The sequence below is a fragment of the Pseudophryne corroboree genome, chromosome 6 (assembly GCF_028390025.1).
Source record: "Pseudophryne corroboree isolate aPseCor3 chromosome 6, aPseCor3.hap2, whole genome shotgun sequence".
NCBI lineage: Eukaryota > Metazoa > Chordata > Amphibia > Anura > Myobatrachidae > Pseudophryne > Pseudophryne corroboree.
The window spans coordinates 772,520,068-772,543,801 of NC_086449.1; the positions used below are offsets into that span (position 1 = coordinate 772,520,068).

Genomic DNA, 23,734 nt, shown 5'->3' on the forward strand with positions numbered 1-23,734 from the left:
CTAAGCATTGATAAGAGCAGAGAAGTAAGCCAGTGGAGAAGTGCCCATGGCAACCAACAAGCACTGATGTAACATATATAATTTGCATACTATAAAATGATACAGAGCTGCCGATTGGTTGATGGGGCAACTTCTCCACTCTTATCACTGCTTAGTAAATGTGCCCCAGGGTCTGTTATTAGGTGGCAATCTCCAGTATAGCAAGACTCAGATCAAGGTGTGTCAAAGTCGTAAAATATCATGATGCATATCCTTTTGTACTAACCCCATGCACATGCGCTCTGCGTGCGCATATCCGCACTTTGCGTAACGGAGCTTTCACAGCCATGCGCCTTGGCGCGTGGTGTGCGCATTTACGGTAGAGTTTGTGAGCGTGTAGCTCGATTGTAGCATATTTAACCTAAATAGTGCATTTTGTATTTAATATTCCCCTAGACCATGTCAGCGAGTATGATTAGTTTAAACTGTTCCTGGACAGAGATTCCTCTTTGCATGATAGGAAGGGTCAGATAAAGGTTGAACGGTGGTGTCTAGTATCCAGCTGTAGGGTATTTTAAGGGTAACATTCCGGTGTTAGTTAGGAAAGGATCACTCGCTCCTGCGTATAGTTATGTACAGAAGTAGATTATGAACATTAACTGTATTTGCTGTAAATTACACATGCGGCGGGAATCCTGAGGATACCTCCCACCAGAGCAGTTGGGGAAAGACACAGCTTACCTGTTCAAATCCACCTATGACCTTTCTTGTAATGTACAGACACATCCCTGTGTCCAATGAACAATGAGATACATTCACAATACAATGGTACCTGTATGTTGTGTATATAAAGACCACTGTTGCCTGGCCAGCCTCATGTCTCTGAAGGCTTTCTACCTGATAGCTGAGGACTGGATTCCAGGTCGCACATGCGAAAGATTCCCCACGTATGTATATTTCTCTGTAGCCATTGTTCATGTTATTCTCTGTTATTATGTTAGATTTCTATGTTAGTTTGTAGTGTATGATTTGTATTGTTTTTCCCCTTTTACTCTGAATAATCCACGGCAGTGTTAGAGCTGCTGTGGTTTTAACCAAACCCAGTGTTGTGTTCTCTTTCCTGCAAAGGGCTCTCTTAGCGTCTCAATCGCTCAAACAGCATACACATTGTTAAGGTTTTTAAGCGTTGCATCATTACAGTATTTGACTACTAAAGTTTAAAGTATATTCTTATTGTGTTTTATTAGCAAGGTTTAAAGGTTATCAACTGTGTGTGCGCCCGCTGTGTATTCCGTACACCCAGCGCAGCGTGTGTACGCCAAGTGCGTACCATGTGCGGGACTCTGCATGCAAATAGTGTACAAAGTGCGTAGCTCGTGCACGTGGTCTAGCGGCCATTGCGGCTCCACGGTAATAGTGAATAGCTTTATGTTTAAAGATAATAATTGACATTATCAAGTGTCCCTATCTAGTCACTGGGCAGTAGGTACACTACATTGTAGGTCACCTAGCAGGTACACAGGTGTACCCATTACTCACCGATTTGAAAAGCGCTACAGGTGAAGTTATTTTTAACCGATTCTGTGAGGATACCTGGAAAACTGTTGGGGTTCCTGTGGACCAAGTTTGAGAACCTGTGCAATACACAATACCGTGCAACCCAACAGGTACATTAGACACTGTCCAATTTAAATATTGTATTTTATGTGTAGACTTGCCCACACTGATTTAAGCTCTCCTAGACAAATTGTGGAGGTGGCACTAACTTTTGGGCACATCTCTAATCACTAAGCCCCAGTGTGACACCTCTCAAGTACACTAGTTTTACATGATATCATGGCTACTCTAGATGCTCAAACATTGTTTTCCCAACCCATTAGGGGAAATATGAAGATATTAGTTTAATTGCCAAATGTTTAAGAAAGCAGTGTACCCATTAGAGATTGTGTATTTAGAACCCATGCAGGTAGCCTGGACATCAGTAAAGAACCAATATCCAACAAATGACAAAGCAGCAAGTCAGGGATTGGCACTTTATTCACATTTTTACAGGGAGCATGGTGGGTCTTTGACTCCTGCGATGCCACCAGACACCTAGTACTGTGATAGTCACCACCAAGACACCTACTCCAGCTGCAGCTCCCCTCAACCACATCACAGGAGATGAGTTAGTATCAGAGGTACCTGAGAACAGGAAAATAAAATCAAAACCCAACAACTAAGCAGTCATGTAGCCTAGAGTAGTTTCTTGGCCACAGAACAGGATTTTATCGCAGATCAACATGGTAGAGATTGGATGGAGTGCAGAACTCCAGGCTCCAGGTTTGTCACTAGATATACACTTAGCCTTCTAGTCTGTCCATCAGGGCATTAGACCCATTTTGCCTGCTCGAAGGACAAGTTACACCTCAGAGTACAGAGAGTGCATGTTTGGGTGGGACATCCTCATCAGAATGTCTGAGATAGAAAGTTGCCCATAGCAGCCAGCACCTAGTTGCTATGGGGTATTTAGCCACTCTTTAGAATGTGACATACCTCCTACACTTTGTAAATCATAATGCTCTGCTGCCACAGCAGACCAAGGTTCTACCAAGCACCCTGCTCTAACTTACTAGGAGTGGATAAGTTACCAGGCAGAAGACAAACATGTCTGTATAAGAGTATACAAGTTCTGGTAGATTAGCAACACAACAGCCCACTGAGCAGTGTTCCCTTAATTCCCAGCACCAATGAAATCTAGCTTAAATAGTTTAGTCTATAGAACACTTCAGCCTGGATCTATCAAATCTTAGCTTATTAAAAGCACAGTGATAAAGTCCCAACCAATCAACGACTGCCATGTTACAGGCAGTGTTTGAAAAATTAGTTAGGAGCAGATTGTAGGTACTTTATCTCAGTGCCATTTAGCACTCTCCAAAGCTTAATAAATCTGGGCATTAGTTCTAAGTGTCCCTATAAAGCCAGAACTGTTGCTACTATGAATCCCATGTTTAGCCACAAGTTAACCAAGGGCTGGATGAAAAGACATTCAGTGCTCTACTCTGGCTTGACCCATTTGCCTGCATCATTTTGACATAAATGCAGCTTAACATTGCAGTCAATTGTGGTAGTAGTAAGCCAACTAGAGAGAAAGCCGTTACCTTGAACAGAAATCCTCCTATCTGAGGGAATGTCACCATCAATGAAGTCAACTGGACCTTTGCTTACTGTGACCTTCTGCTCTGGCTCCTCGATTGCTCGCTCTGCAAATACAAGTTACAGTACCAAACATTAGATGTGCTCCTATTAAATGGACAATGCTTGCACGCAGACGGAGCCCTTACTTTTCCTGTTGCCACATGATGTCGTGCAGGAATCTGCAGCAGAAGGGACACAAACAGAAGCACTGCAGTGAAAGTATACCTGTGGAACAGAAGTCATTAAAGACCAGTAGCAATTTAATATAGATGCTATGCCATTATAACAGATCTCTTCAGTGAGACATACACAGCACATCAGCTTATAGTCAGTTAAAAGCCAATCCCAATATTACATGTACAGGGAGAAAGATGAAAGACACGAGACCGAATGCAGAAGAGCTGAAGGCCACTATTGAAGTGGCCTCGTCTTCCAGGACACCTCAGGAGTGCCACTGGCTGATAGAATCCATGACACGCCCCATTGAGGTAGTAATTCATGCAAAAAGGAGCCCAAACCAAGTACATATGCATGATGAAACTCTTCAGAGGGCTGCCATTTCTGTATTTAATATACTTTGATTTTATGTAAAATTCTAAATTGAGATTTTGGATTTTCTTAAGATGCAAACTGCAACCATCAAAACAAATAAAGGCTTGAAATTTCACTTTGCATGTAATAGTCTATATTAGTTTCACCTTTTAAGTTGCATTGAAATAAATAATCTTTTGCATAATATTCTAATTTTCTGAGTTTCACCTGTATCTGAAGTCAGAGATGTTGACATGGCAGGTCAAAGCCAGTGCTTATTAACGGATACAAGACAGGCTTAGACACACAGTAGTGGCCAGAATTGCTGACACTTTCAAATTTTTATGTTTTATAACTTTGCACTGCGTGAAGTTAAATTTTTTTTAAATAAGCATTCAATGATTCATACAGTATATCAAATTAAAAGGAAATGTAATGCTGAATTCAACACAACAGAGGTCAAATATTTGCATTACAAGGAAAGTTATGCCACTTTGTCAGACAGACGCACAGAAGCGAGAGATTCAAGAAGCAGATTGTAGTCACAGCTATTACCAGCCAATTGGAATTGTTGTTCTGAGGACCAGTCAGCTCTCATTTATGAGTAGGTGCATGGTCATGTTCAAAGGTGGGAAAGGTCAGTTTGGCCATTTAATTTTGCAGAATAAAGTTGGTTACTGAAGTGCAATTACGGTTGGATGTTTGTGTATTGTTTAGTGCTATTGACTGTGTAAACCAAAAAAATAAAAAAAAAAATAAAAATGTCATCCAGGCAGAGTGGCAGGCTCGGACTGGCCCACAGGCAGAGGCGGATTAGCCATAGGGTCTACAGGGAAGATCCCCGGTGGGCCGGCGCCCCGTGGGGGCCTGTTTTGTTTGAGGACATGTGGTCCTTTTTATAGACATAATGAATAGATGCAAAATAATTTGCATATATGAAAATTACTTTGCCACTTAGCCTGTGATTGCAGATGATCTAGTGTATGCTCTGCCTGCTTGGCTGACATAAGATTGAGTGAATAGTGATTGGGATACGGTTGGTGTAATAAGCAAGAAAATATCTTTCTAAAGAATGATATAGTTTCCTAAATTCTGAAGGTGTATCATATAATGTGCTCATAATATATTTTTATTTCTTTTTAACTTCCCCCTTGATGCTGGACATGCCCACTATCTGGAAAGTCTTCGGGGGAGGGTGCTGCTGCCATGGCTAGACCTTACACCTCTGGTGCTGCCCATGTGGGGCCACTAGTACAAATTTTTTCCAGGGCCGCTTTTTGTTCCCAATCCGCCACTGCCCACAGGGGAAACCACCGGTAGGCCCCACTGCCTGGGGGCCCTCCTCCTCTAGGGATCAGGTTCTAGACTGTGCACTTGTATTGTATATTATACATATGTCACCTTATACTACACAGGATTATGATGTATTCTCTACAGTACATTTCTGTAATTAATCTGGCACATCATCATGCATGCACTAGCATTAATTACTATATAAATTATCAAGGAGTCCAGACCATGTACTCTATAATGGTTAGCCAAACCTCTGTAGTGGCTGGCCACACCTCTAATCATGGGCCCCTACCACTGTATACCCCCGGCGGGCCCTTCATGCTCCAGTCCGACACTGCAGAGTGGCGACTGGTCACCCAGGAAAAGATCCAGGGTTGTGGCGTTACATGAAAATGGTCTTTTGTTAGCAGCAATTGTGAGAGAAGTTGGCGGGAATGTGACATCAGTACAGAAGTTGTTTATGATATCAGCAAACAATCTATACAAGGAAAAGGCTGGAAAAAGTGCACAACAGGTGATGAGGAGAAAACAAATTTGTCTCAGGGACAGATGGATGTCATCTGCAGCCATTAGCAGTGAACCGAGTGCAACTGGTGTTTGTAAGTGTAAGAATGGTATGGAGAAGTAAATTGACACCATCCTACAATGAAAACTTCTACCATCTATCAGGGATCTTTTTCCAGATAATGCCCCATTTTCCCCCCCCCCCCCCAACAGGATTCAGCTCCCTGCCACACTGCACAGATATGCAAGCAGTGGTCCATGGAGAACGACACAGGTGCTGGGATGGTCAGGAAACAGCCCAGACCTCAACCCCATAGAACATGTGGTTCTGTTTGAATAAACTGGTACATCCGAGGCATCCATCCAATATAAATAATTCAGGCTATAATTGTCTCATGGCCCCACATGAGTAAGAGCTCCAAATATTGTTTGGCTCAATGCCACATCACTGTGCTGCCGTCTTTGGGGGGGGGGGGGGTTGGGTTGGAGGGAGGATTCCTAACAGTACTGATAGGACAGTGACATAAGTACACAGGGGATTTTCACCCTAAATGTTACTGCATAACTTCCCTTGTAATAGAAATATGACTTCAGCATTAATTTTCCTTTCATTTGATATACGAATCATTGCATGAAGTGTAATAGTTTATCAGCATTCAAAGTTGGAAAAAACCCCATTAAATTGTAAAAAGTATCCATAATTTTGGCCACCACTGTACATAAAGTCAAATGATAGTGGAACTTATCTATGTTACAGCTCAGTGGCCACTAACCACCAATGACTTGTTTGATGTAACCATGATACAGTATACAGAGACCCATGGCACAACTCATGCAGTTGTTAGAATATACATTTACAAGTTGCTTTACCAGTCCTTCAAGAGCAAGCTGGGAACTCTGATCCACAAAGGTGAAGGTGCTGACGATGAAGCGCTGGTAGTGTGTTGGGAATGGAATCCTCTGTGTGGGTGAGCCAAGTGGTACCAGCTGTGTCAGGTAGTTGTCCCCAGTAAAAGGGCATCTGGAATGAAAAAAAAAAAAATATTACTCAAGTGCATAGATGAATTATACCTTGTCATCTAAAGTAGACATGGAGCTAAATGGAATGCCAGCCTTACCCATCCATAAGGATGGGCCATTGGACTTGTTGGGTAGGGTCTGCAGAAGGAGTGGCCCAGCAGTCATTTAAGATCAGGAACAAGTTTGGGTCTGTTCTTTGTAGTATTTTGACCTCGAAGTAGACAGGATCTCTGAGCACTTTGATGAGAGGGTAGTCTGTCTGCACGTAGTATGAAGTATACTGTATGTCTGCCAAAGGAGAAGCCAGTTACCATGTATTCATACCTTAGTCCGTTCCCTCTCCTGATCTATAGATGCATGCTGCCATCACTGAGTCAATGTCTACTTCCACTCCCAAGAGCCACCCAGACACACTGGGTAGGGCAGGCTCTAGTGGCACTAATAAGTGTAGGTAGCTATGCAGTCACCCACTGGCATATTGTTCATTGGGCAGATGATATTCAGATTCCATTGCAGTCCAGGTTAATATCCATTATTGCGCACATGTGACTTAGTACCTCAGTCAGTTCGGTTTAACCATCTGAACTTGGACAACTTGTAGCAATACAATTATTGTGAAGCTACATGTTCCAGTATGCCCCGCCACAACAGCTGGAAAGCAGCTGGTTGGCCAGGCCTGATTTAGACTTGGGCATGGATATATTTAGAACCTGGACTGTAATGGCAGAGTTCAGGAAACAGTCACAATGAACCCTGCCACAAAAAAGGGGTGTGGCTTCATTGAAATGGGCGTGGCTTTGCATTGCAGGAAGAGACTACCTTATACCCCAGTTTTGCAACCTGCACGCCCAGACGTTAGCCACCACAGGAAAGAAAAATAATCCTGATTCATGCCCCTTACATTTGTCATTTTTCCTCCTTATAGTAATGCCCAGTATATATGCCACATACTGCAATGGCCCTTAGACATTATGCCACACACAATAATGCACATGACACAATATGCACACACTGTAATGCCCCCGACACATTATGCCACACACCGTAATGCCTGTGACATATGACAGGAATTGCAATGCCAGTTATACATTATGCTACACACTGCAATGCCCCTGATACAGTGTCTGACACATTATGACACACACCGCAATGACCCCGAGACATTATACCACAATGATCGTGATATAGTATACAACACACCGTAATGCCTGACACATTATGACACACTGCAATGTCCGTGATACATTATGCCACACACCGTAATGCCCATTACACATTCAGTTCTACAGTAAGGCTTCTAATTACTTTTAAATTACCTGCTCGTTGCCAGGGGTTTCATGCTCTTGGTTCCATGCACGGTGCCAGGGATTTTCATGCTCAGGGTGTCATGCTCGTTGCCAGGGGTTTCATGCACTGGGTGTCATGCTCGTTGCTAGGGGGTAGTGCTTGTTGGTAGGGCCGTGCTCCCAGTGCCACATATGCCCCCTCAGTGCCAGGTATATGCCCCCTCAGTGCCAGGTATATGCCCCCTCAGTGCCAGGTATATGCCCCCTCAGTCCCAGGTATATGCCCCCTCAGTGCCTGCTCCCCTATTCCCCCCCCCCCCCCCCGCTCCTTTGTGTTGGAGGGACACGGAGGGCACAGCGCGCACCTCTCCCGTGTCCTTCCTGGCTCTCCTGCGGGTCAAATAAAGGAAGCGCCGGTTCGTGAGCCAGAGCTCACGAACGGCACTTCCTTTATTAGACCGGCCGGAGAGCCAGGAGGGACACTGGAGAGGCGCGCGCGGTGCCCTCCGTGTCCCTCCAACACAGCAGCGGAGGGAAGGAGACCGCAGCTTGACATGCGGACGCTCATCCGCATGTCAATCTGTTATAAGTCAGTGGCGCCCCCGCAGCCCCTCGCCCCCAAGCCACCGCGAGGACTGCGGGGGCAGTAGTTACGCCACTGACTACCAGCCCATACACATCTATTGCCAACACCCATTGGAGTCCAATGCACACAGCATTAACTGCACAGATCTGGAGTGTAGATTAGAGCTATCCACTTTAGTTAGCAATAATAATATCATCATCATCAGCTGTATGGAAGTCAAATACAACAGTCATTACCTTTTGCTATCTGCAGCTCCAAGAGGAGAGGTCCTGAGGTGGACACAGGAAGGGGTGGGGGCAGGGTGAGCACCTCAACTTGCAGTGGGACAACCCCAGTATGAGAGTAGATGCAACGGACAGTCATCCTAGTACAATAACACAATGTTAGCTTTGCTTTGTGTACAGCACCCCCAGACATACACCAGTTTAGATCTTACCTAAATGTACTGTCTCTTGTGATTGAGGATCCTTGCCATGTCCTTGTGTCCTTGGTGGCATAAACTGTGTTCTCATACACTACAGTGTTATCTGATACCTGGCAAAAGAAAGCCAGTTGTAAAAATAAAAAAATATTTTGGAGGAAACCTATACAATGCTAGATAGTCAAGTGATGTCCTTTGGTACCAGCTGCCTGTACTCAGTCAAACCATTATTAAACAATGACAAACACCCTATATCAAAAATCAATGTTTAGGATGGAAGCCTGGATTAGAATTACGCAGCCGTTACATGGTTTGACATTTAGGGGCAGAAGTACCAAGCCTTGAAGAGAGATAAAGTACCAGTCAGCTCCTAACAGTGGTTTTTCAGACAGCCTGTAACATGGTAGTTAGGAGCTGACTGGCTAGTACTTCATCTCTACAGCTTAGTACATCTGCCCCTTAGTAATTTGATCGAAGCAAGGCTAGGGACCCTCTTGTCTTACTGTAGTGCCAACCATCCATGGAAGTGCTATTACTTCAGTGGCCAAATATGGTGTGTTACCCAGAGCAAGTACATTGTAGTCACCAGGATGCACATAATCAAGTGATCCTACTGGGTAAAGGCTCAGACAAGATAGTCAGTCTAGTAGTTGGGAAGAGCAACAGATGGAATATAGGGCAAGCACCAGTTCTACTACTCCCATCCACAGCAGACTTACCCGACTGGCTCCTCCACAAGAAAGGGGGAACTGGTACAGTATGAAAGCTGAAGTCTTTGAAACACTCAGCATGGGGCAAGAAGTAGAGTCCACATTGAGGACACCAACTGAAGCTAAGAGCAGGGATGGTGTAGTCACATCCTCAGAGATAGCAATCAGAACCTGGCCATCATTTGTACACTGTGCAGTCACTGGAGGGAAGACACCACAACAGAAGCAGTTGGTTGAATAGAGTCCTTCATCTCATGCTTGGTAAACAGCAGATATCTCCAGGACTATGGCCCTCATTCCAAGTTGTTCGCTCGCTGCTAATTTTAGCAGAATTGCTAATAGGTTAAAATCCGGCAGTTCTGCGCATGCGTTTGCATCTCAGGGCGCACACGCTAAGCAAATTTACACAAAACTATGCTATTTTACTCACAGGCGAACAAAGCTTTTCAATTGCTCTGCTGATTGACAGAAAGTGGGAGTTTCTGGGCGGAAACTGGCCGTTTTCAGGGAGTGTGCTAAAAAACGCAGGCGTGCCAGGTAAAAACGCAGGAGTGTCTGGAGAAACGGAGGAGTGGCTGTTCGGACGCTGGGCGTGTTTGTGACGTCAAACCAGGAGCTAAACAGACTGAGGTGATCGCAATCTAGGAGTAGGTCTGGAGCTACTCAGAAACTGCAAGGAAATTGCTTTTGTTAGCAATTCTGCTAATATTAGCAGAATTGCTAATCTTTCGTTAGCAATTGCTAATCTTTCGTTAGCATTTCTGCTATGCTAAAATACACTCCCAGAGGGCGGCAGCTTTGTGTTTGCATTTCTGCTAAACGTAGCTAGCGAGCGAACAACTTGGAATGAGGGCCTATGTACATATGGTACAGCCTTTAGATATTGCCCGACCTCCTGGAACAAGCTTACCTTTGTTACCATAGTAACAGGGAAGGGAGGGGTCACTGGTTGAGAAGCAGCAGTCTAGTCCTTCACAGACTGCCCTGGTCACAGAGGAATTGGCACATGGCAAGCGGTCACCACTCTGGACAGCAGCACAGTCACTGGGGCTGGGAGCATCCATAGCTAAGGGAGAGACAATAGTAACTAGTTAGGGCTTCACTAGTAACAGTAGCAGTTCAGGATCTTTTCCACTTAATTGCTGATCAAGTTCTGGTCTTTAGCCAGTTAATAGGGAAGGTATCTTATAGATCATTACCTATGGCCTGTCCAGGGAAGATATTTATGACTCATGTGGAATTTGACCAATTGATCTAACTTGAGTGCTAAATTATTAGAAGTACAGTAAGTAGTGGTTGTGCCAAGTTGTAGGCATCTCAAGATGCATCCAGCAGCATCAGCCAGGTAGTAGACCACACGCATACATGATTTTTCGACTGTCAAATGTGGACTATTAATTTTAAATCCACTCTGCAGTACAACAGGTATAACGAGCCTTCTCTTGTGGATAGATGTGGAGCAGACATTCGCTTTAGTTTCACCAATTCCTGAAGGCACACATAGTAGCCAACTGTAATTCTGTTTATTAGACATTTTTCTTGCACTTCAGTTTCCAGTGAGCTCCCCAGTTACAGATGCAGCATGGCTGAGACTATTTGCAGCCAGCAATCGCACCATTTATTCCATTAGGAATTAATGGAGTAATCACCAGCTGCAAATAGTCTCAGTTCAACATGCCATGCTGCATCGTAGCAAGATGAGCATGGCTACATGGGATGGGATTACAGCTACAAGCCTAAACATAACGAGAGACCCGTTATGATCTTAATGGCCACCCCACCCAGCCATAGATCATGAGCATCACAGATGTATTTCTGGCATCCTCAAAGTGAAGTAATTTTATATATTTAGTGAGACTTTGGGGCAGATAGTGTATGGGGTGTACAGGCCTGAATAGCACCGGCTACACCTCCTGTCTCACATTAGGCCTTTTTTCCTGTGTATCCAGGGCCAGATTAAGAGCTGAAAATGATCAGAGTTACCTTGCAGGAACGGGCACCGGATGTCTCTTTTACGGTATTCCACTGCACCATTGGAAATTTGTTCTGCGATCAGAGTCATCACATAGCCTCCATGCTGTGGAACAAGAGTGATAGTGGACACTCAATACATGTGTAAGTTACAGGATCCTGTACAGCGTTACATATATACACTCCTGTAAGGGGATTTGTATTTAGCTTGGCAGAGGGTTGGAGTTGTAGGTAGAGGAAATGAGGGATGTGTATAGATATGACCAACCAGCTCCTAACTGCCCCCAACAGCAGATTAGTTGGTACTTTATTTCTCCAAGTCCTATTACATTTGCCCCTCCAAGTTCACCTATAGGATATGCCAGCATATTATAGGTATTTATGGTTAGTTTGCAGCAGAGCCAGCTATAGGCATAGGCAAACTAGGCAATTTCCTAGGGCATTTTATATGCCTAGGGGCATCTGCAGCTTCTGCTGATTAAAATGATATGCAGCATGCCTATATTCTGTGTAGCATTTCATATGCAGATACAGCCACAGTCTCACAGTATATAGGCATGCTGCATATCATTTTAATCAGCAGAAGCTGCTTGTGCATCCTAGCCACATAGCAATGCAAATAAGATCCATTTTCGTTACAAAAATGTGCCCGACGTTAGCATTGAGGCAAGATTTATGAGGACACATCTGTATCCAAGCAGAGGCAGAGGTCAGTGTATTACTGGCAGTGTGAGTTCTGGGTGCATGTGAGTGGGTTGGTTGTGCAGTAGTGTTCAGAATATGTGTAAGGAGCATTGTGTGTCATCTAAAAATGCATTAATAATGGGCAACATATTTGTAAGGGGCACTATGTGTCATTATGTGTATAAGGGCATTAATAATGTGCGGCATATGTGTAGGGGGCACTATGTGTGTCATGTGTATAAGGGCATTAATAATGTGCAGCATATGTGTAGGGGGCACTATGTGTGTCATTATGTGTATAAGGGCATTAATAATGTGCAGCATATGTGTAGGGGGCACTATGTGTCATTATGTGTATAAGGGCATTAATAATGTGCAGCATATGTGTAAGGGACATTATGTGTAAAAGGGCATTAATAAAGGTTGTCAATGTGTAAGGCGCATTATGTTTACAAGGACATTAATAATGTGTCTCATGTGTTAGGGGCATTACTGTGTGGCATTATGGGTATAAGGTGCTCTACTATGTGACATTATGTATAGAAAGGGCACTACTGTGTCGTCTAATGTGAATAAAGAGCAATAGGGTGTGGTGTAATGTGAATAAGGAGCAATTCAGTGTGATGTAATGTGAATAAGGGATCTACGGTGAGGAGTAATGTTTATAAGGTAAAGTGATACTACTGTGGGATGCAATATGAATTATGGACACTATCGCATGATCAAATGTGAATAGCATTGCAGTACTGTGTGGCGTAATTAGAATTACTATTGTGTGGCCATGCCCCTTGCCAGCAAAAACACACCCCTTTTTGGGCTGTGCGCCAAATGTGCGAATTGTTCCTATTTAAAATATAGGGGGTACAAACACCAAAATAAGGACTGCTATGGGTGAGGGGTGATGGTGCTGGGAAAGAGGTGCAAGGTCAGAGGCGGAACCAGTGGTGGTGCTAGGGGGCACCAGCCAAAATCTTGTCTAGGGCATCATATTGGTTAGGGCCGGCTCTGGTTTGCAGTCAATGTCTAGTTTGCCTTACCTCCTGTCTTACATAACATCCATCATAGGCAGCACCAATGATCATTGAGCCATCTGGTTTCCGTCCTACCCAGAGCCTACAAGTAGAGTCATTCTGGAGTCTGTGAGGCTCCCCTGCATAATCTGGAATAGATATGGAGCACAGTATATGTTAAAGACAAAAACAATATTCTCCTATATATTTGGCCAGATCTGTGACCTTGAACCATTTGCTAACACTGGGTGGAGTCACAGATCTGGCATGTCAGCCACCCCCCTCTCCTGCTGTACCCAGTGTGTGTTGGGGCCACTCCTGACCTACTCTGCCTCCGTCCTCAATGCTGCCACTGATACGCCCCGCTGCCCTGAGAGCGACCCACACCCGCTGACTCTGCTACTGGGCTCTCCCCTTCCTCCTGTGTCCCAGCAGTGGTGCAGGAGAAGCATCTACCCTGTGTGTGCTGGAATGATAAGCCCCCAGCACACAGTATATTTTAGGACTGATTATAGTCAGGGATAAGCTGCCAGCACACACGAGTATGCGATATTATATTACTAGGTCATTCATCTTGCCCTGTGTCCACTCTTCACGCTGTCACAGTGACCTATGCCCCCTTAACCATGGCACACCCTTTCACCGTAAAATATGTAACCACTAACATTATCTATTCAATGTAATACACCATATTATACAAATATTGTCCGGACAAAGCACGTGCAGGGGTTAAGGGGCCGTAGCACCTTGCGAAGAGCCCCGTAGGGCGTGATGAATCACCTAGTGCAGGGCTGGCCAAACCGGTCCTCGAGATCTACCAACAGTTCATGTTTTCCAGGCCTCCTGGAGATCTGTAGAATTGTCAGTTAGGAATGAATGCAGCACATCTTAATTAGTAATGACTACACCTGTGCACCAGCTAGGTGGTCTGGAAAATGTGTACTGTTGGTAGATATCGAGGACTGGTTTGGCCAGCCCTGACCTAGTATATCTATATCTCCTGGAATGAGTCACCACTCCTAACGTTTTATTTCTGCCCCACCAGCAGTATGGTTTTACCAAGGTACGTCACAGACGGTATTCTGAGGACTATGGATACCTCTGGTCCCTAGTGGTATTGCAGCAGCTTCTCATCACTGATACATGGGGTCTTTGTGTCTTAGAGCAGCTATACACACACAGGAGCACATTATATACAGGAATTACATGGAAATTTGTAGAAACAATTATGCAGATGTACAGTGTTTAACCCTGATCAGTAGCTGTTTGAACTAGTTTATTCTTGCACTTCATAATGTACAGTAACATACCCACCAACATTTTACACATAAAGATTGGTACAAATGAGAAAAGGGTGTGTGGCCATAGATAAAGGTGGTGTGACCACACCCCTTTCATATACTTTCAATGGAAGTTTGGAGATGCAAAAAATAAGCTTTTAAACCCTCCGGTAAAACTTTTTCTCCTAGTCCTAGAGGATGCTGGGGACTCTGTAAGGACCATGGGGTATAGACGGGCTCCGCAGGAGACATGGGCACTCTAAAGACTTTAGATGGGTGTGCACTGGCTCCTCCCTCTATGCCCCTCCTCCAGACCTCAGTTAAAGAACTGTGCCCAGAAGAGACAGTACGAGGAAAGGATTTTTGTTAATCTAAGGGCAAGATTCATACCAGCCCACACCATCCACACTGTAAAACATGGAATATACGCAACCAGTTAACAATATGAACAAAACAGCATCAGCCAAAGACTGATCTTAACTGTAACGTAACCCTTATGTAAGCAATAACTATAGACAAGCCTTGCAGAAATATGTCCGCACTGGGACGGGCGCCCAGCATCCTCTACGGACCAGGAGAAAAAGATTTACCGGTAGGTTTAAAATCTTATTTTCTCTTACGTCCTAGAGGATGCTGGGAACTCCGTAAGGATCATGGGGATTATACCAAAGCTCCAGACCGGGCGGGAAAGTGCGGATGACTCTGCAGCACCGATTGAGCAAACATGAGGTCCTCATCAGCCAGGGTATCAAACTTGTAGAATTTTGCAAAAGTGTTTGAACCCGACCAGTAGCTGCTCGGCACAGCTGTAATGCAGAAGCGCTTCGGGCAGCCGCCCAAGAAGAGCCCACCTTCCTAGTGGAATGGGCCTTTACCCATTCCACTAGGAAGGCGGATCTCTCGGCAGCATTTGATACCGTGGACCATGGGCTTCTGATTGAGCGACTGATATATTTCTGTGGTCTGGATGGCACAGTCCTAAGCTGGTTCAAATCATTTCTCACAGGCAGGTCACAGAGAGTATCATCTGGATTATACTCATCACCACCAGTGCCATTGCCATGTGGTGTCCCACAAGGTTCTATACTATCCCCCATGCTTTTTGCAGTATACATGCTCCCATTGGGCAAAATAATCAGGCGCCATGGCCTGGTCTACCACTGCTATGCAGATGATACACAACTGTACTTGTCCTTTGCTCCGGGCACTGATAACCCAATAGCAACCCTAAATGGCTGTCTAGCTGAACTACAGGAGTGGTTGAGCGCCAGTTGGCTGCGACTGAACCCAGATAAAACAGAGGTCCTTATGATACGACCGCAACATCAAAGGACAAGACTGCAGCATAGCCAACTGGACTTACCCTTGGGGATTCAGAAGAATTACAGACCAGTGATTGTGTGCGGAATCTTGGCGTTGTCCTGGATGGTGGCTTGACACTTAAACATCAGATATCAGCCACAATCAAATCCTCATTCTTTCACCTGAGGAACATAGCCAGAATTAAGCACTTAATTCCCTCAGATGATATGCCAAAAGTCATACATGCATTTGTATCATCTCGTTTAGACTACTGTAATGCCCTCTACCTTGGTCTACCAGCAAAAGAATTGCAATGCTTACAGCTGGTGCAAAACACAGCTGCCAGGCTATTAACCAACCAGCCACGTTCTAGCCACATAACACCCATCCTCTACTCCCTTCACTGGCTGCCTGTAAGATGGCGAATCATCTTCAAGATTGGCTTACCGAGTTTCAAAGCATTACATGACCAAGGCACCTGAAACAGCTTCTGACCCCATACTGCCCCACTCGATTACTGTGATCTGTAGATGAAGGACTTTTAGCAGTACCTAGAATCTACCGTAATTCATCTGGGGGTCGAGCTTTTAGTCATGCGGCTCCGACTCTATGAAACTCACTTCCCCGCACAGTGCGAGAGGCCCCAACTATAGAATCCTTTAAAAAGTAGACTCAAGACTTCTGTTTACTCAAGCATTTCCATAATGTCCCTTATAGTATCTTCATGCTTCTGTATTTTATGAAAATGTACTTCATTATTTTCTGTACTATATTATGCTATGTATCTGTTAAGCGCCTTGAGTCCTATTGGAGAGAGCGCTATATAAATAAAATTAACCGAATTTGGTAACTGCAATCCAGCTGTAGAATCAGCCTGCTGAATAGTGTTAGATCCAGCGAGCAATAGTCTGCTTAGAAGCAGGAGCACCAACCTTGTTGGCTGCATACAGGACAAACAGTGCCTCTGTTTTCCTAACCTGAGCCGTCCTGGCTACATACATTTTTAAGGCCCTGACTACATCAAGGGACTTGGAATCCTCCAAGTCACCCGTAGCCACAGGTACCACAATAGGTTGGTTCATATGAAACGATTAAACCACCTTAGGCAAAAATTGAGGACAAGTCCTCAACTCTGCTCTATCCACATGGAAAATCAGATAGGGGCTTTTGTGAGATAAAGCTGCCAATTCAGACACTCGCCTTGCAGATGCCAAGGCCAACAACATAACCACCTTCCAAGTGAGAAATTTTAATTCAACAGTTTGAAGAGGTTCAAACCAGTGAAATTTTAGGAACTGTAACACCACGTTAAGGTCCCATGGTGCCACTGGGGGCACAAAAGGAGGCTGGACATGCAGCACTCCCTTTACAAAAGTCTGGACTTCTGGAAGAGAAGCCAATTCCTTCTGAAAGAAAATTGATGAGGCTGAAATCTGTACCTTAATGGGGCCTAACTTTAGGCCCATATCCACTCCTGTCTGTAGAAAGCGGAGAAAACGGCCCAGATGGAAATCTTCCGTAGGAGCATTCTTGGCTTCACACCAAGATACATACTTCCTCCAGATACGGTGATAATGTTTCGCCGTCACCTCCTTCCTAGCCTTTATTAGAGTAGGGATGACTTCCTCTGGAATACCTTTCCCAGCTAGGATTTGGTGTTCAACCGCCATGCCGTCAAACGTAACTGCAGTAAGTCTTGGAACACGCAGGGCCCCTGCTGCAACAGGTCACAGATCTTCTGTGAGCATTTCCTGAAGATCTAAATACCAGGCCCTTCGAGGCCAATCTGGTACAATGAGTATTGTCTGCACTCTTTTTCATCTTATGATTCTCAATATTTGAGATGAGCGGAAGAAGGGGGGAGGGGACACAGACCAACTGAAACACCCATGGTGTCACCAGGGTGTCCACCGCTACTGCCTGAGGTTCCCTTGACCTGGCACAATACCTCCGAAGCTTCTTGTTGAGGCGAGACGCCATCATGTCTATTTGAGGAAGTCCCCAATGACTTGTTATCTCTGCAAAAACTTCATCAAGAAGTCCCCACTCTCCTGGATGGAGATCGTGTCTGCTAAGGAAGTCTGCTTCCCAGTTGTCCACTCCCGGAATGAAGACAACTGACAGAGCGCTTAAGTGATTTTCCGCCCAGCGAAGAATCCTGGTGGCTTCCGCTAGTGCCACTCTGCTCCTTGTCCCGCCTACATGAGCCACGGCTGTGACGTTGTCTGATTGAATCAGAACCGGTAGGTCGCGAAGAAGATTCTCCGCTTGTCGTAGGCCATTGTATATGGCCCTCAACTCCAGTACGTTGATGTTTACACAAGCCTCCTGGCTTGACCAGAGTCCCTGAAAATTTCATCCTTGTGTGACTGCTCCCCATCCTCGGAGGCTCGCATCCGTGGTCATCAGAACCCAGCCTTGAATACCGAACCTGCGACCCTCTAGAAGGTGAGCACTCTGCATCCACCACAGGAGAAAGACCCTGGCCATGGGGGACAGGCTTGTTTTCTGATGCATTTGTAGATGGGACCCCAACCACTTGTCCAGAAGGTCCCACTGAAATGTCCTCACATGGAACCTGCCGAAGGGGATGGCCTCGTAGGCCGCCACCATTTTTCCCAGTACTCAAGTGCATTGATGGACTGACACTTTTTGGTTTTAGCAGGTCCCTGACCATGTTCTGGAGTTCCTGGGCTTTTTCCACTGGGAGAAAAACCCTCTTCTGTTCCGTGTCCACAATCATGCCTAAGAAAGATAGCCGAGTCGTTGGAATCAACTGTGACTTTGGTAGATTTAGAATCCAGCCGTGCTACTGCAGCACTCAAGGAGAGAGAGACGATTTTCAGCAATTGATCTCTCAATCTCGCTTTTATCAGGAGATCATCCAAGTACGGGATAATTGTTTGTGCAGGAGCACCATCATCTCCAACATTACCTTGGTGAAAATCCTCGGGGGCGTGGAAAGCCCAAACGGCAACGTCTGAAACTGGTAATGACAGTCCTGTACAGCGAATCTCAGGTACACCTGATGAGGAGGATATATGGGGACATGAAGGTATGCATCCTTTATGTCTAGTGACAACATAAAATCCCCCCCTTCCAGGCTGGAGATAACTGCCCGGAGCGATTCCATCTTGAATTTGAACTTTCAGGTACAGGTTTAGGGATTTTAGATTCAGAATGGGTCTGACTGAGCCATCCGGTTTCGGGACCACAAACAGGGTTGAATAGTACCCTTTCTCCTGTTGGACCAGGGGAACCTTGATAATCACTTGCTGTTGATACAGCTTTTGAATTGCAGCTAAAACTATTTCCCTCTCTGGTGGAGAAGCTGGCAAAGCAGACTTGAAAAATCGGCGAGGAGGCACCTCTTCGAATTCCAGTTTGTAGCCTTGGGATATAATTTCCATCGCCCAAGGATCCACGTCTGACAGAACCCAGACCTTGCTGAAGAGTCAAAGACGTGCCCCCACCGGCGCAGACTCCCTCAGTGGAGACCCAGCGTCATGCGGTGGATTTAGTAGAAGCTGGGGAGGACTTCTGCTCCTGGGAACTAGCCATAGCAGGCATTCTTTTCACTCTACCCTTACCTCTGGCAAGGAAGGAAGAGCCCCGACCTCTTCTGGACTTGTGACCGAAAGGACTGCATCTGATATTGTGGTGTTTTCTTTTGCTGTGGGGGAACATAAGGCAAAAAAGATTTACCTGCAGTAGCTGTGGAAACCAGGTCCTCGAGACCCTCCCCAAATAAGACCTCACCCTTGTAAGGTAAAACTTCTATATGTCTTTGAGTCTGCATCACCCGTCCATTGGTGGGTCCACAGGGCTCGTCTAGCAGAAATAGCCATGGCATTGGCTCTTGAACCTAACAGCCCAACGTCTCTTGCAGAGTCTCTCATATATAAGGGTGCGTCTTTAATGTGACCCAAGGTCAATAAAATGCTCTCCCTATCTAGGGTGTCAATGTCAGATGACAAGTTATCTGCCCATACTGCTACTGCGCTACATACCCATGCCGACACTACTGCCGCTCTGAGCAAGGCACCCGTATGCGCATAAATTGATTTTAAGGTAGTTTCCTGTCTGCGATCAGCAGGATCCTTGAGGGCTGCCATGTCCAGAGATGGTAGCGCCACCTATTTAGACAAGCGCGTTAAAGCCTTGTCCACCCTGGGCGAGGATTCCCACCGTAACCTGTCCTGCGCAGGGAAAGGGTACGCCATAAGAATTTTCTTGGGAATCTGCAGTTTGTCTGGAGTTTCCCAAGCTTTTTCAAATAAAGCGTTCAGCTCATGAGACAGGGGAAAGGTTACCTCAGGTTTCTTTTCCTTAAACATGCATACCCTCGTGTCAGGGACAGAGGGGTCATCTGTGATATGCACAACATCTTTTATAGCAATAATCATATAATGAATACTTTTGGCTGGTATAACCTCGCATCATCGTAATAGACACTGGAGTCAGAATCCGTGTCGGTATCAGTGTCTGCAACGTGGGACAGGGGACGTTTCTGAGACCCTGAAGGGGCCTGTGACATAGCCAAAGCCATTGATTGACTCCCTGTTACTTCACTGGACTCTGCTTTGTCCAATCTCTTATGCAATAAAGACACATTTGCATTTAATACATTCCACATATCCAACCAATCAGTCACCGACACCACAATCATCTGCTCAACCTCCTCCTTAGATGAGCCTTCTGCTTCAGACATGCCAACACATACGTACTGACACCCCCACACACTCAGGGATATATATCTATATGGAGATAGTCCCCCAATAAGGCCCTCAGGGGAGAGGGAGAATGCCAGCACCACCGGACCCTGGAATAAAATCCCAGTCAGTACAGCGCAATAATATATATATATATATATATATATATATATATATATATATATATATATATATATATTTTAATACACTCACTGCGCCAAATAAATGTGCCCCCCCCCCTCTTTTGTGCCCTCTGTACTTGTGTTCAGCAGGGGAGAGTCCGGGGAGCCAGCTTCTCTGCAGCGTGCTGTGGAGAAAGTGGCGCTGGAGGATCAAGCTCCACCCCCTCAACAGCGGGCTTCGTTCCAGCTCAAATGTTTATACTGGCAGGGGTTTCTGTAATATGCTACCTCCGCTGTATGCATGTATGTATGTATGTATGTATGTATGTATGTATGTATGTATGTATGTATGTATGCATGCATGCCAGTGTCCCTAGAAGTTTATGATTGCTGCCCAGGGCACCCCCCCACCCTGCGCCCATACAGTGCCGTCAGTGTGTGTGAATGTGGGAGCAATGGCCTCAGTGAAGATCAGAAGTCTTCTGCTGCCTTTGAAGTCTTCTTTCTTCTTATACTCACCCAGCTTCTATCTTCCGGCTCTGTGAGGAGGATGGCGGCGCGGCTCCGGGACGAACGAGGGCGAGACCTGTGTTCCGACCCTCTGGAGCTAATGGTGTCCAGTAGCCTAAGAAGCAGAGCCTATCATTTAAGTAGGTCTGCTTCTCTCCCCTCAGTCCCACGATGCAGGGAGCCTGTTGCCGGAGTGCTCCCTGAAAATAAAAAACCTAACAAAAGTCTTTCAGAGAAACTCAGTAGAGCTCCACTGCAGTGCATCCAGTCTCCTCTGGGCACAGGATCTAACTGAGGTCTGGAGGAGGGGCATAGAGGGAGGAGCCAGTGCACACCCATCTAAAGTCTTTAGAGTGCCCATGTCTCCTGCGGAGCCCGTCTATACCCCATGGTCCTTACAGAGTCCCCAGCATCCTCTAGGACGTAAGAAATCGGTACAGACCATAAAAAATAAAATAAAAAAGTACTGTACCTTTAAAAAAAAAGGTACAGTTGCAGTAACTGCATTGACATTACAGACATCAGAAAGAGCGACTGGTCAGCTGGCAAGAGGTCACATTTAACCGTTTCCCTTATGTGCTGGTCTGCAACTCAACCATAATGCAGGTCTATCTTACGCTAAACTTGAGACTCTTACATACCAGGAGGAATCTGTGTATATGGTCCTTGAGTACAATAACACATAGTTTTATCATATAATCCAATGGCCCCACTATAGTTAAATCCCAAATTAAAGCCACCACCCCTCCTTACTAACCATGAGATCTTTGCTCTGTACTGGCAGCATCTGGGAAGATCTGTCCTGTCCTCCAATACATAGGCTTACCATACTAAGGGTCTGTCCCTAAAGGGACAGATGTATTAAGCCTTTAAAAATGGACTGTAATAAAGAGTGATAAATGTACCAGCCAATCAGCTTCCTAACTGCCTTGTAACCGGATGTATTTTTAAAAAAAAAAAAAAAAAAAAAAAGTAAAAATAGGAGATGATTTGTTAGTACTTTATCATTTTAAGGCTTAATACATCTGGCCCAAAGTACCAGTCATCTCCTAACAGTCAGGTTTCAAAAACAGCCTGTAACATGGCAGTTAGGATATTGCTGGCTGGTACTGTATCTCTGGTCACAGCTTAGTACATAGACCCCTATCCCTGTAAACCAGAACACATGAATTACATTCTGTGGCTGGCTTAACTCAAGCCTGACAGTCACCTGGTTTTAATCAGCCACAGAACCTGTGAATCTGGGAGGCAATCGCCAGACCTCCTGTCGGGATCCTGGTGGTCAATGCCGGCAAGCAATGAGATGCCACAGGCTTTTCTTCCTCTGTGGGTGTCCACGATACCCATAGAGAGAGTATAACCTGTGGTGAGTGCAGTATGTAACCGTGCCCACAGCATGGCGAGCCTGCAAAGGGGTTTCTCAAACTCACCCTGCTGCCGGCCAGGATGTCGTTGACAATCTTGACAGCCGGCATCCAGACTGCCAGTAAAATCGTATGTATTCCATGAATCCCTGCATGTCCAAGTTATGATAGTACAGTAAGCCTGCCAATACACTGCAGGGCAGCAGTGACCCAGGTGCCACACAACAGCCATTGGTACAGAGCATCAGAAGCACTGATCACGTTCCTATGACAGGCACACCAGCCCACACCCAATTCTCTAGCATATTCTAGGTAAGAGTCAATGGATACTAAACGTTGGAATGCCACTGTCCGTTATGTGACAGCTAACATTCTAAGCACTGGTCTCCTATACCCAGCCCCAGGTAAGTGATACAACCCAGTTAGTTGCTATGGGCAACACCAGTTGTCCTCCATTACTGGATGTTTGCTACATGAAGTGTGCTTGGGTACCTACAAAAATCCCTTCACCAACAGAGCAATGTATATAGGGTGATGGAAGCTGTGTACATACCACTAAGTTACTATAGTCTGGTTTAACTACAGCGTATTCACTCAACATGTCGCAGCAAGTTCCTAGGCTACAGTGATGTCTTGTGTTTAGAAGCAAACTTTATATATTTTCCTAGGGAGGAGGACGAGGACTAAAAATAAATTATAATAAAACATCTTACAGAAAATACATTTTGGCCCAGGACAGGTTCAGAGACCTGGTCCCTGATAAGGAATCTGTTCTATGATCTTACTCAACTGTAAGACAGAAGCTCTCTGTTGCCTTATGGGTAAGATGGTTAGTGTAGGGATTACAAAATCACAGATCACTTTTCAAGAGATTTAGCCTATAGTTACACATTCCCACCAGAAACCAGCCTAGAAACTGACCTCATCAACTGATAGATTTTAATAGAAGATGCAGAGTTCCCTTTATAGAGGCCAGGTATCTCCAGTTAGGAAGTAGAGGTCATCGCTACTCACCCAGTACTGTGAAGGCAGAAGCAAAATCCAGGCGCACAGAGGGCAGAGAGAGACGCATCTTACTGGAACCACAATGCAGATCAGACACATCTTCTAAAAACTCCTCAGTACCAGACACTAAGCTACAGCTCCACAGCAATACTACACACCCCAACCAACCCCTGGAGATCCCCATCCTGCCTGCAGCGCCCAATACTACAAACCCCAACCAGCCCCTGGAGATCCCCATCCTGCCTGCAGCTCCCAATACTACAGGTG

The 23,734-nt window shown here is 45.3% G+C and overlaps 1 protein-coding gene across 1 annotated transcript; it reads right to left on the reverse strand.

Annotated features, from left to right (window-relative positions):
* Positions 1-1,998: 1,998 nt before the first annotated feature.
* LOC134933444 (zona pellucida sperm-binding protein 4-like) lies at positions 1,999-23,734 on the reverse strand. Its single transcript, XM_063928659.1, has 12 exons — positions 23,477-23,734; positions 13,200-13,321; positions 11,491-11,584; positions 10,418-10,573; positions 9,517-9,707; positions 8,813-8,910; positions 8,613-8,740; positions 6,603-6,792; positions 6,355-6,505; positions 3,303-3,381; positions 3,120-3,221; positions 1,999-2,163 (listed from the first exon to the last, which is right to left on the reverse strand). The coding sequence occupies exons 1-12, from the start codon at positions 23,703-23,705 to the stop codon at positions 2,018-2,020; spliced, it is 1,686 nt and encodes a 561-aa protein (XP_063784729.1). The 5' UTR covers positions 23,706-23,734; the 3' UTR covers positions 1,999-2,017.